Source organism: Dendrobates tinctorius, unplaced genomic scaffold (assembly GCF_039654945.1).
Source record: "Dendrobates tinctorius isolate UK_male_01 unplaced genomic scaffold, ASM3965494v1 ptg000016l, whole genome shotgun sequence".
Lineage (NCBI taxonomy): Eukaryota > Metazoa > Chordata > Amphibia > Anura > Dendrobatidae > Dendrobates > Dendrobates tinctorius.
In genome coordinates, this window is record NW_027361684.1 from 66,463,703 (window position 1) to 66,477,417 (window position 13,715).

At 42.2% G+C, this 13,715-nt stretch overlaps 1 protein-coding gene across 2 annotated transcripts in view; it reads left to right on the forward strand.

Annotated features, from left to right (window-relative positions):
* Positions 1-226: 226 nt before the first annotated feature.
* LOC141080604 (acetylserotonin O-methyltransferase-like) overlaps positions 227-13,715 on the forward strand; it is a 374,012-nt gene continuing 360,523 nt past the window's right edge. Inside the window, exons 1-2 of one of the 2 annotated variants that reach the window (XM_073565941.1) lie at positions 227-519; positions 12,266-12,440. In XM_073565941.1, coding sequence (XP_073422042.1) covers positions 448-519; positions 12,266-12,440 — 247 coding nt within the window. In that variant the 5' untranslated portion in view covers positions 227-447. The remainder of the gene's footprint in view (positions 520-12,265; positions 12,441-13,715) is intronic. The other variant, XM_073565942.1, reaches the window with a different exon arrangement.

The following is a 13,715-nucleotide window of genomic DNA, read 5'->3' on the forward strand; positions in this document are numbered from 1 at the left end:
ACAAACAAAAACCTTCAAATTCAGACAAAATAAAAGCATTGATTTTGCAAGAATGGACTGCTATCAGTCAGGATTTGATCCAGAAGTTGATTGAGAGCATGCCAGGGAGAATTGCTGAGGTCCTGAAGAAGAATGGTCAACACTGCAAATATTGACTTGCTGCATTAACTCATTCTAACTGTCAATATAACCTTTTGCTACTCATAATATGATTGCAATTATATTTCTGTATGTGATAAAAACATCTGACAAACACACATAAAAACCAGAGGCCAGCAGATCATGTGAAAATATAATATTTGTGTCATTCTCAAAACTTTTGGCCATGACTGTAGGTCAGATGAGAAAGCAAATATCTAAGCCCTGCTAAGTCCTCTGGAGTAACACCTCTCAGTTGGAAGGCAGCTTATAAAAGCCAACTGAGCTGTTGCACATCATCACACCAACATGTGCTCCTCTGAAGAACTTGAATACCCTCAGAAACTTTTTGACTATGCCTATGGCTTTTTAGTCTCAAAGGTAAGACTTCAGTTGTATTTGTGATATTCAACGGAATTAAAGATTTGTGTGTGGAAACATTAACTTTAGAAGTTTTTTACATACTCAGTCTTAGAGAAAATGCAGAATGCACTAGAAAGAAATGCATGATGAGGCAATACATGATAACGTAAAATAATACAAATAATACATTCATATAATAATGTAAATACATTTATGCTAAAAAAGGCAAAACTGTTTTAGAAGTGATACCTTTATTGACTAACCAGAAAAAATATATTTGCAAGTTTTCAGAGTGCAGAGGCTTCATCATCAGATAACTTTACAAATGAATTACTTAGACATACAGCTTACAAATATAATTTTTCTCGTTAGCCATTAAAGACATTAGGTTAAGGTCTTCCTATTGTAAAAAAAAAACTGACAAGTGCTAACCGTCATTTTCACTGATCGCATTTTTCCGCTCATGTCCAATTTTTTTTTTTCCGGGTCCATCTAAGGAGAAGATCGCACCATGCACAAGTTGCATCTGATTAACAGATAACACTCAGCCATTCATGCCTATGAGTCTGTGCAGATGACATCTGAGTGTGGTTCAATTTTCATGCACAGACTAAATGGAGAAGATGGAAACCTTTTTTCACATCTGAGAAAACTGGATCAAACTCAGATTTTCTAGAATGATAGAATATCAATACTGTGACTGTGGCCTTAGAATACTGTAATCTTTTGGGTGTAAAAGTATTTAAATAAATTTTTCTGGCTGTCTTGCTACCGTAATATAATTTTTTTTTAATTTTTCATCAGGGTATAATAATAATAATCTATATATTGTACACTATATGGATTATACCATTATTTATAAAGAATAACGGAAATGTGATATTAACCCCTTTCTGTCATCGGACGTACTATCCTGTCCATGTGACCTGGGACCAGGGGGGGAGAGTAGCTGATCGCAGCCGGGTGTCAGCTGGTTATCACAGCTGACACCCGGCACTATGTGTCAGGGGCGGTCACGCACCGCCCCTGGCACATTAACCCCTGGCACACTGCGGCCAAACATGATTGCAGTGTATCGGGGGATAAGGGAAGCATCAAGCAGGGAGGGGGCTCCCTGCGTGCTTCCCTGAGACCCCCAGAGCAGAGCGTTGTGCTGCGCAGCTCTGAGGGTCTCCTTCCCTGCAGGTCCCCAGATCCAAGATGGCCGTGGGGGCCTTTGAGGTCCTGCAGGGAGGAGGGTTCCTGAGAAAGCCTGCTTCACTGCCTGTCAGATAGCAGATCTGACACAGCGCTGTTCTAAGTGTCAGATCAGCGATCTGACACTAGACAGTGATGTCCCCCCTGGGACAAAGTAATAAAGTTAAAAAAAAGTGTAAAAATAATTAATAAAAAAAATCCTAAATAAAATTTTTTTTAAAAAATCCCCAATAAATTCTTTTTTTGTAAATAAAAAAAACAAAAGTACACATATTTATTTTTAATTAAATATGGTACCCCTGAAAACGTTATTTTGTCGCGCAAAAAACGAGCCGCCATACAGCATCATCAGTGAAAAAATAAAAAAGCTATAGCTCGCAGAATAAAGGAATGCAAAAATAATAATTTTTTATATAAAAGTTTTTATTGCATAAAAGCGCCAAAACATAACAAAATGATATAAATGAGGTATTGCTGTAATCGTACTGACCCGAAGAATAAAACTGCTTTATCAATTTTACACATGCAGAATGTTATAAACTTCTGTGAAGCCCATGGGGGTTCAAAGTTCTCACCACACATCTAGATAAGTTCCTTGGGGGGTCTAGTTTCCAAAATGGTGTCATTTGTGGGGGGTTTTCACTGTTTAGGCACATCAGGGGCATTCCAAACGCGACATGGCGTTCGATCTCAATTCCAGCCAAAAAAGTCAAATGGCGCTGCTTCCCTTCCGAACTCTGCCATGCGCTCAAATAGTGGTTTAACCCCACATATGGGGTATCAGCGTACTCAGGACAAATTGCACAATAACTTTTGGGGTCCTGTTACCCTTGGGAAAATAAAAATTGGGGGGTAAAAAGATAATTTTTGTGGAAAAAATTATTTTTTAATTTTACGGCTGTACGTTATAAACTTCTGTGAAGCCCTTGGGGGTTCAAAGTTCTCACCACATATCTAGATAAGTTCCTTGGGGGTTTATTTTCCAAAATGGGGTCACTTTCTGGGGGTTCACACTGTTTACGCACATCAGGGACTCTCCAAACATGACATGGTGTCCGATCTGAATTCCAGCCAATTTTGCATTGAAAAAGTCAAACGGCGCTCCTTCCCTACCAAGCTCTGCCATGCGCCGAAACAGTGGTTCCCCTCCACATATCAGGTATCAGCGCACTCAGGACAAATTTCCCAATAACTTTTGCAGTCCAATTTCTCCTGTTACCCTTGGTAAAATAAAAAAAATTGGACCTGAATCAATTTTTTTGTGAAGAAAAGTTAAATGTTCATTTATTTTTTAAACATTCAAAAAATTCCTGTGAAGCACCTGAAGGGCTAATAAGCTTCTTGAATGTGGTTTTGAGCACCTTGAGGGGTGCAGTTTTTTTAGCCTGGTATCACTTTTGGGTATTTTCTGTCATAGACCCCTCAAAGTGACTTCAAATGTGATGTAGTCCCTAAAAAAAAAAAAAAAAATGGTGTTGTAAAAATGAGAAATCGTTGGTCAACTTTTAACCCTTAACTTCCAAAAAATAAAAAAATTTTGTTCCAAAATTGTGGTGATGTAAAGTAAACATGTGGGAAATGTTACTTATTAAGTTTTTTGTGTGCCGTATCTCTGTGATTTACGGGCATAAAAATTCAAAGTTGGAAAATTGCAAAATTCATAAAATTTTCACCAAATTTCTGTTTTTTTCACAAATAAACGCAAGTTATATGAATGAAATTTTACCAGTAACATGAAGCACAATATGTCACGAGAAAACAGTGTCAGAAACACCAGGATCCATGGAAGCGTTCCAGAGTTATTACCTCATAAAGGGACAGTGGTCAGAATTGTAAAAATTGGCACGGTCATTGACGTGCAAACCACCCTTGGGGGTAAAGGGGTTAATACCCAGCTCACAGCCTTTATCAAAGTTAGACTTTCATATTAGTTCACATGCATAAATAGCAAAACATGTGCTGATTATCAGATGTATTATAAGGGTAGAAAGATCATGAAAAATAGCAGAGGGGCTTAAGTTTTCTATTATTTTATTTATTTATTTTTTTTTTTAAATCTGCCCTTTTAATAGTCTTAAGTCTTGTTTACACAGTGTTTTTTTTCTGTGGAGTATTTTACAGTACCAGCAAAGTGAACTGAAAGCTCATTCACTTGCTGCTTATTTTTTCTTTGTGGATTTTAAGTATCAAAGTAGGTGTTTGTTTGTTTTTTTAAGTCTTTAGCATGTCAATTCTTTCAGTGTTTTTACAGGGTTTTTCATGCCTTCAAATGAAGGGGGAAAAAAAGCACATTCTTATATTTGTAAACTAGGTCTATGTGTTACCCAGTATACAATGAAGTTAAAGGCATATGAGTAATAAAATAGACATTTTATGGAAAAATATTTTTTAAAAACCATTACAATTCCAAAAAAGGTGATAAAGGAGAGAAACAGGTTCTAATATTATATGCATAGAAAATACATGATCTCTGTATTATTGCAGTTGGAAGTTGCTCATTGTAGCGGATGGAAGATTATAATTGCCAATTGCTGACACTAATGTTTTGTCTTCGCTAAATATTAAAGTAAAATATTCACTCACCAAATAAACCACTTGTGCAATACTGTGAGTCAGAGCCGTGTCGCCCAGCCTTCAGAGGACATGTCAGGTCAGAGGGACAAAGCTCTGATTCACAGTATTGCACAACTGGTTTATTTGGCGAGTGAATACTTTGGTTACGCTATAACTTTTGCAATATGACTATTAGTGTATACCTGTTCTTTCTATGGACAGTATTCCGTTGGAGGGGTAATATATTTTACCATGTGAATTGCTACAGTTCCTCCATGATCATATGATGGTTTACATATGTCTCTTCATCTTCATGGGCAATATCTGTTTATAGCTAACACAAAGTTGGGAGCTCCTGACCACGTTCCAACACTCGCACCCCACACAATAGAGTAGTTCAGCATAACCACATTGCGGCTCTTTTGCCTAGTGAGAGAAGCAGAGCACCTTTGGTGGTTCCCTGCTTGGAACACTAAACGTGCTGGGAGGTGGGTGGAGTTGAGAACACACTACAGAGTGGGACGGTTCGAGGATTAGGAGTGAGTGAGTGAGAGGAGAGGAGAGAGGAAGCCACTCAGAGAGGAGTGGGGATCCCTGCAAGAAGGGATGGAGGAAGGAGTGCTGCAGCTGCCTCAGTGACCTGAGCCAGCTGGCACGGGAAAGGAAAGAAGGAGAAAGACGTTGAACTTAAGCCTGAGCTTCCATAAGAGAGAAAGACAAGTACGGAACATAGGATAAAGGGAACACAGAGGATGTGGGTTAGAGGAAGAACCCTGCCTAGAAGTTCTAAGCGCAAGGCCGGGGCCGGTCCCCGAGGTTGTATGGACATTAATGGTTCTGCAGCAGACACCGGTGGAGTAGTAGGCTGTAAATACACTACTCCCATCTAAGACTTGAGGGCACAACAGCAACACGGATAGAGAGCCGGGACTTAGAAGTAGAGAGTCCCCGAAGCAGGCTACAGCTGTCTGCTGTGCAAGTAGAGTTCTTGGGAACATCTGTTAGGAGGAACTCCAGTGTAACTCAGTACTAGGAGATCTTCACACTTTAAGGCGCTATAGAGGAGACGTTCAGAAAAGACATAAGTTGGCGGAGCGTGGAAGGGAGCATTCCATCTTGCCTGGAGGTTGGCTGAGTCTCTGACCTGGAGGACACGGCACAGAAGCGGGCACTACAGACTGTGAGTAAAGCTGGCCCAGCACCTCTCCTGACCTGAGTATGACAGTGTGACCTTATTTCTATGCAGCTGTCGCGCTCAGGTTTGGAAAGCCGACAGTCAGTCTGAGGATTCCAATGCGATCCTCGAGCAAGAAATACGGCCATCTGTCTGCTCTCAAAAACAAAACATTAGTCTCAACACTAGGCAAATGCAACTTACAATGTGATGTCAGCACTGCAGACAATACCACACAATGAGTAGCATCCAAGATGCACTCTTGGACCCGATGAAAGTGAGTTCAGAACAGTTTGTTACTCCTGCCCGGGACATTAATTTGCTGACAGGGAACAACCTCTTTCAGCAATAACTTCTAGTCCCTAGAACATCAGTCGTAACTGTAACCGTAAATTTGAAAGTTGCACAGTTGTGGTCCTATGCTGACTAGCGTCTCAGCCACTTTGTTCATTAGCACATTGAATTGTGTATCAATGCTGACTAGGGTCTCAACTAGTGATAAGTGAACGTGCTCGGATAAGGTGTTACCTGAGGATGCTAGGGTGTATCAGAGTATCTCCGGCGTGCTCGAATAATATATTTGAGTCCCTGCATGTATCGTGGCTGTTAGCATCAAAACATGCAGGGATTGCCTAACAAAGATACAATCCCCACATGTGTTTAAACTGTCTAGCAGCCACAAATCCTGCAGCCGCTGGGTCTCGAACTTATTATTTAAGCATGTCCAAGGTACTCGGATAACGTGTATTATCCAAGCACGTTCACTCATCACTAGTCTCAATCCTTCTCGATAGCCCATTAAGAAATGGCTAAAACCCTAGTCAACACATGACAGCAACAATTGAAATCACATAAATACAGTCCTGTAAGGACACCTGGAACTGGAGCCAAATGATAAGGCTGTGTGCACATGATGCAGATTTGCAGCGGATCCGCAGTGGATTTTACCGCGCAGAAACGTTGCATATCCGCATTGTGATGTACAGTAGCCTTAAAATCAATGAAAAAAAAACCCGCTGTGGAGATGCTGCGGATTTTTCCACGCGGTTTTCCTGCGGTACAAAATCCGCAGCATGTTACTTCTTTTGTGCGGTTTTCCACCTCCCCTGTGTCCAAATCCGCAGGGGAGAATCCGCAGTGGAAAACCGCACAAAAACCGCAAGGAAACCGCAAGAAAAATGGAAGAAATCTGCAGGAAAATGACCTGCGGATTTCTTCCATTCTGCGCGGAAAAATCCGCAGGGCTAAAAAGACCGTCTGCACTCAGCCTTAGGCCGGGGTCACACTGGCAAGGAATACGGCCGAGTGAGAGGTGCTAAAAGCACGCATTAGACACGGACAAATGATTCTCTATGGGGTCCCTCGCACCAGGCGTATATTTCTCATCCGTATTCTACGCTCCGTGCCAATCGCAGCATGCTGCGATTTGTCAGCGTACTACGCCCGTAGTACGCCAATGCAAGTCTATGGGTGCGCAAAAAATATGGATTACACACGGACCAGACGTGTGACCTGCGAGCAATACGCAGGTCTTTTGGCTGGTGACAGGAAATGGGCCAATCCATCATCAGGAAGCCTAGACATGCAAATGAGCTCAAAAAGCGCTCCAGACATCCAGGAAGTACGCCTCCACGGAGTACAGCAGCAGCATGGCGTCCACTTATATAAATGTGGAGATGTTAATAGTCCTGGTGCAGGAGCGTCCCGAAATCTGGGACCAACTCAATGCCAATTATTCAAACCGGGCAAGAAAGGAGGCGTCATGGAGGCGCATTTGTCGCCAGATGTACCATGACTTTGGTGACTGACCACGTGAGGAGCAGCATAAAATTCGTAAGTACAATGCAAAACATGAGTAACCTTAGCGCACAACAAAAAAGGAATATAGAATCAGCACCCCCCTTCCTGTGCATGTACTTTTTGCCTCATGAGGCCGTTAGATTTGGATGTGACACGTGGATTCACACAGCCATAATTTGGGTTTAGGCCACAAGCTCCTCATCCTCCTAGACAAAACAATTATTAAGTGTAGCTAAAGAGACCCTGTGTATCTGCCCAATTAGATATGCCACCATGGGTAGAAAGCACACCCCAGAAGGCCCCATACCTAGACTACTGGTAGCAATGTGACCTATCAAATATGTGAATTTGACAATATTTCCTGTCACATTGCAGTGGAAGATGTGATGAAACGCTGGCGAAGCATCCGGGACTAATACCGCCGGGAACGCCAGCAGCGGTCCAGGAGTGGAGATGCGGGATACGTCAAAAGAAAATATATCTATTACGACCGGCTCTCCTTCCTCGCCCCAATTCTGGATCTGAGATCATAAGTAGATACCTCACACCACATTACACAAATACTTTACAGGGCCAAAAATATTGATGTATTTTTGCCTCTGTTCTATTTCATAACAGAACTCAATCCAACCTTATGGATCGAGGAACGGCCTCAGAGACAGAGCCCATAATTGATCCTGTAGGGGATGAGGTGGCTGGCCCATCTTCTCCCCCTACAAGAAGCATGGCAGAAGATGAGTCTTCACAGGAGAACCCATAGGCTGCCCAACACACAACACCACCAGGACGGTCTGCTGCTGCCCCATCACCCATCCTGGAAGAGCCGGGCAACTTGAGCAGCAGCCCAACTGGCCATATCAGGGGATCCCCACAGGCTGCTGTTACATCCCGGCGAGCCCGAAGAAGGCGCCAGGTCACTGTTCAAGAGAGCAGGACCAATGTGGACACAGGGGTGCTAAATTATTTATCTCGAGTAACTACAGATGATGGGGAGGAGGCCTACTCACGTAGCCTGACCCTTTATCTCCGTGCCCTTACCCGTGAGGTCAGGCTCCGTATTAGGGGATGTTTTCAGATCCTGCTTGATGCAAGAACCCCCCCAATACCCCATATGAGCTTTTCGAATATCTGGAGAGGTGGCAGCTTTCCCCTAGAAATCTAATGCGCATGAGACCATCCACACAGATGCTTGCTCAAGCAGGGTCCGAACATCCTCTAATACGTGGGCCTACACCTCACCCCCTTCCTCCCCCTACCCAACCTTCCCAACACCAGCAACAGATTTCTGGCTCTAGCCAACCCCACCAATATGGCCACTTAGTCCCACCCAGTGTTGGAGGCTGGTCCCAACCTGGTTGGGGCTGACATGGCTATATTGGTGGGTATGAGCCACGGGCCTACCCGCCCCAACAAGATGCCCCTCAGCAGTATTACTATGGCCACTACCCCCAACAATCACAGGAGGAAGGTCACTACCAACAGCATGGGCAACAGTATGCACCCACACAGGGCGATGTTGCTCAAAGTAGTCAGCAGCAAGCACAGGCTGCTCCTCCGCCTTCTCCTTCCCCAACATTCCACAATTTATAAGTGGCTTAAAACATGGACTTAGTAAACCCATACTGTATATGACTGTTGTTAATTGTTTTGATGGGAGGAGATGTCCAGTGTGTTTGAACTGGTGTTTAAAATCCCAAGGCAAAGTCAAAAAGAGGTTTTATCCAGCAGCAACATGAGCTAAAACAGATAATAATAACATTTCTTATGACGGTTTTCAAATCATATGATTAAGACACCATGACAGGCAAGGCTACCTTATGTGTTTCTGATACATATTACATGTCTGTAAAAAATACAATATTTCACGGGGCTATACTGGCAAAGTCAAAGGATCAAAATAGAGTACTCACTTGAAAATGCATAGAAAAGGCGTGCTGTCCATATTCTCTTAGTCCAATTTAAGCCAGCTAACTATATTCCAAAATCAAGGCAAACAGCCTCAAGACCATCACGCTCTCTCTATGTATTATCAAGTCAGTCTTCTATTTTGATCCTTTGATTTTCCCAGTATAGTGCGGTGAAATATTGTGTTTATTACAGACATGTAATATGTATCAGAAATGCGTAAGGTAGCCTTGCCTGTCATGGTGGCTTATTAATATGATTTGAAAACATTCATAATAAATGTAAGTATTATCTTGTGTAGCTCATTTTGATGATGGATAACTCCTCTTTTTTACTTTGGATTCCAAATGTGTACAGTTGCAATGTTGTTATTGCACTATGTATGTTGCAGGATATGTTAGTAATTTTGTTTGAACAACAATGTTGAAATATGCCAAAAGCCCAATTTGGGCCATTGCCCAAGTTTTTCATAGGGCAAGAATATGTTTGCCTTTCAAACTTAAAAAAAAACCACAAAAAAGGCAAAAGTAAAAATTGGCCAACTACACTTTACGTCTCTGTCTTAATTGTCCAAACCCATATCAAAATACGCGTACCAAATCAAAGCAACAGTCAGAGATTCAGAAGGGGTAGAAATATATATTTTGACACACATCAAACCAACATTGCCAACATAGATCCAGCATGCTCTTGCCAAGAAGGTTCCCCCTGAGGTGCCATAAAATAATTAGTGAAATGATCACGCACATTGAGGCCAGAGATCGGTCTACATTGATGGTTAATATGTGGTCTCACCCTACACACATTGTCCGGCCTACGCACAACACCAGCAGAGGAGGAACAATCATGTATCCTGGTGAAGCTATGAAGCACCACACAGACTTTTACTACTTCATTAACATTTTGTTCACTCAGCTGAATGGCAGACTGGAGTAGCCGCCATTTGGCACAAAGAATGCCAAAGGAACACTCCACCAGTCGCCTAGCATGTGATAGGCGCAAGTTACATATCCTGCGCCTGTGGTGAAGGTTGCGGCGGGGATATGGCCTCATGACATTGCGTGTTAACTGAAAGGCATCATCTGCCACAAGAACATAAGGGACAGATTCTTGAGTGGAGCCTGGTAGCTGTCGTGGTGGTGGTAGATCAAAATGGTTGGTGCGTAGCCGGCGAGCCATAATGGAAGTATTGGAGACTCTAGAGTCTCCCGTCCTTCCATAGGCCCCAATGTCAACAATTATGAACTTGTATTGAGGGTCGGCCAGAGCCAACAATACAACAGAAAAGTATTGTTTATAATCGAAGAATTGGGAGCCAGAGTTCGGCGGATTACGCCCCCGGATATGTTTGCCATCAAGGGCCCCAATACCATTTGGAAACTGGCATTCTTCCTCAAAGTCCTTTGATATCCTCAACCAGTCTTCCATCCTGACCTCGGGCATGACGACTTAATATAGTCTTGTCCATATTTCAATACATATTGACCTGACTATGCCAGAACACACTCATCTTGCTTTGCACAATGAGTAAGTGATATTCAGTTCATATTCCACCCAACATTCGTGTCTGTAAGTTGAAACATATGTGGACTAAGATGAGGGCCTAAAACTTAATCTATGAAGGCAAAAATTCAAACTTTGCCCAACACATCATGAACGTAGAGAATGTGGTTGTGTAGTACATACCGTATTGTGAGTACAAGTCGCTCCTCTGCAGATATAGCTTTGCGCATCCTTGTATCCTGAAAGGTTATCCAAGGGCGCAGTGTCTCCAAGAGTGTAGCAAATGTTGCAAGGCTCATGCGACAGTATTGGTAGAATTTGACAGGATGCTCCCACAGAGAATAATAGAGGCGGTGAAAATTACCTCTTGTGATTCGTTGCCTCAAAAGTGGATGCACCCACATGCGTCTCCTCCTCCGCGGATCCACTATCACTGGGTATGGTTGGCCAAAGCACCATGACAAAAGCCAGTTGAAGAGAACCTGCTCAGTTGTGGTGAAAGTCAGACTGTCTGACATGCTGCACATAACACAGCAACACACCTAGTGAAGGCAAGGTGACAAATGGACAGAATGGAGGCTGCCACCTGTTCCTGAGCCAATAAATACAGTGCAGGCTAATGTTTTAAATAGTTAGTAGGCCTCAAAACCGTTAAATGTCCATTTTGCAAGGCTGCAAGAAAATCTCGCCATACGGATTGCATACGGATGCCATACGGATTACATACGGATGCTGACATGCGCAAAATATGCGACCGCACCTGACTTACGGATGACCTACGGAGCACTATTTAGGGGTCATTCATCCGTATTACGCATGTAAACTACGGACCGTATTTTGCGCAGGTTAGTGTGACTCCAGCCTTAAGGTGAGTACATTACACAACACTTGGATTTGGCAAGGTGCAGAGTTTGCTGAACATTTCCTCGGGAGCTTATAAGGTGATTTACTCTTTTCAACTTTCTTTTGCTCCATTTTTATGCCCCTGTTAAAAATAAGATCATTGCTTTAGGGATTGTTTACATGCTGAATCAGCAGAACTGCTGAGCCCAGTGATTAGCTGCAGCGGTCACTGTTGCAGCCTCTAAATAATCACCAGAGTGGCAATGGAGATACAGCCCTGGTCCTTGGGAGAATGAGTAACAGCTGATTTTATTGTTTTTAACCCGGACACTGTTATGGAGTAAAGCAAGTTACTATACTCTTGCTGCCTGCTTGTGGCTAAGCTGGCAAATAGCATTTATGTGTAACACAGCAAGACCAGAAACAATGTGCTGTAATATTGCAGCATATCGAGGTGCTGCTCATACAAACCATCTCATCACCTCTACCTGCTGCAGATCCATTTGCAAGTACGGGTAAAGTACATGATTTTTTTTGTCCTTCAATTGGACTCACTGAAAAAGCAATAGTAAACCGTTTGCCTTTTCTACTCTATTCATGGCTACACCGTACCCAACCACTCCTCAAACTGCAAATCAGGCACTTGGTTTCAGGATCCCACTAGGACAAACTTAACCATATGTTAGTTACACTCCGCTTACATATAGTTGTTTTTTTTTACGTAAGATGTCTAAAACTATTGACATGCAGCAGAGATCTGAATGTAATTTTCTGGCTTTCCTTTTGTAGACCATGTTCACAGCATGTGAGCTGGGAGTATTTGATTTTCTACATGAAGCACAGGAACCAGTGTCTGCAGCAACCATTGCTTCTCGCTTGAGCACCAGTGTGGGTGGGATGGAGCGCTTGCTTGATGCCTGTGTTGGACTGAAGCTTTTAAAGGTTGACTTGAAAAATAGTGAAGGTAACTTAATTTTTGGAATTTAAAAGTTTTAGAATCTACAATGCCAGGTACATGTCAAATCTGATATCATTACATGTAAAGTTGTCCTCATGGTTGAACATGTTGTCCCAACACAATCATCCACACAGTCCCCATACCATCCCGTTGCGTTGATAGAAACCTGTCCTAAAATTGTAATAGGATATGGAGCATATTCAGTAGGAAGCTACACCTCCCACCTTTTTGTACAGTAGGAAGCTCCATTACTGTGACCCGGAGATTACCTCCTTCACGCCACAGCCCATTTTCATTTATGCATTTATTTGCTCCCCTTCTTCACAGAGCTAAAACTTTTTTATTTTTCTATCACTATGGCCGTGTAAGACCTTGTTTTTTTCAAGACGAGTTGTACTTTTGAACGACACCAATGCTTTTACCATATACTGTACTGGATAACAGGAAAAAAAAATCCAAATTTGGTGAAATTGAAAGTGCAATTCCACAATTTGGTTTTTTTTTTAACATGTTCACCAAATGCTAAAACTGACCTCCCATTATGATTCTCCATGTAATTATGAGTTTGTAGATACTAAACATGTCTAGGTTCTTTTTTATTTAAGTGCTGAAAAAAAATCCAACATTTATTAACAAAAAAAAAATTGCATCAATTTCCGAGACTCATAGTGTCTTCATTTTTCGGGATCTGGGGCTGGGTGCGAGCTTATTTTTTGTGCATCAAGCTGATGTTTTTATTGATACCATTTTGGTGTAGATACAATGCTTTGATCCCCCGTTATAATAACATAATTCTGGCATTTTGTCTTTTTTGTTTCTCTTTTTCTCGCTACGCCTTTTACCGATTTGGATTAATACTTTTTATATATTGACAGACCGGGCAATTCTGAACTAGGTGATACCATATGTGTTTTTTTTTAATTGTTTTATTTTAAATGGGGCGAATGGGGGGGTGATAAACTTTTTATATATCTTTTTTATATTTTCTAAAACATTTATTTTTCTTACTTTACAATTTCTTTAATAATCTCCATGGGAGACTAGAGGCTGCAATCATCAGATTGCCTCCACTACACACAGCAGGGCTTCATCTCTGCTTTGTGTAGCTAAAATGACAACCACAGTGGTCTCCTGCAGATCCCAGGTTGTCATGCCAACCCATTGGAGACCCGCAGTCATGTGACACAAGCGCAGATGGACCGGATTAGTGATGCGCTTCCGGCGCATCAGAGATTAAGAGCCGTGGGTGGATTGCAGCACATTAGGGACACATGTTAGCTG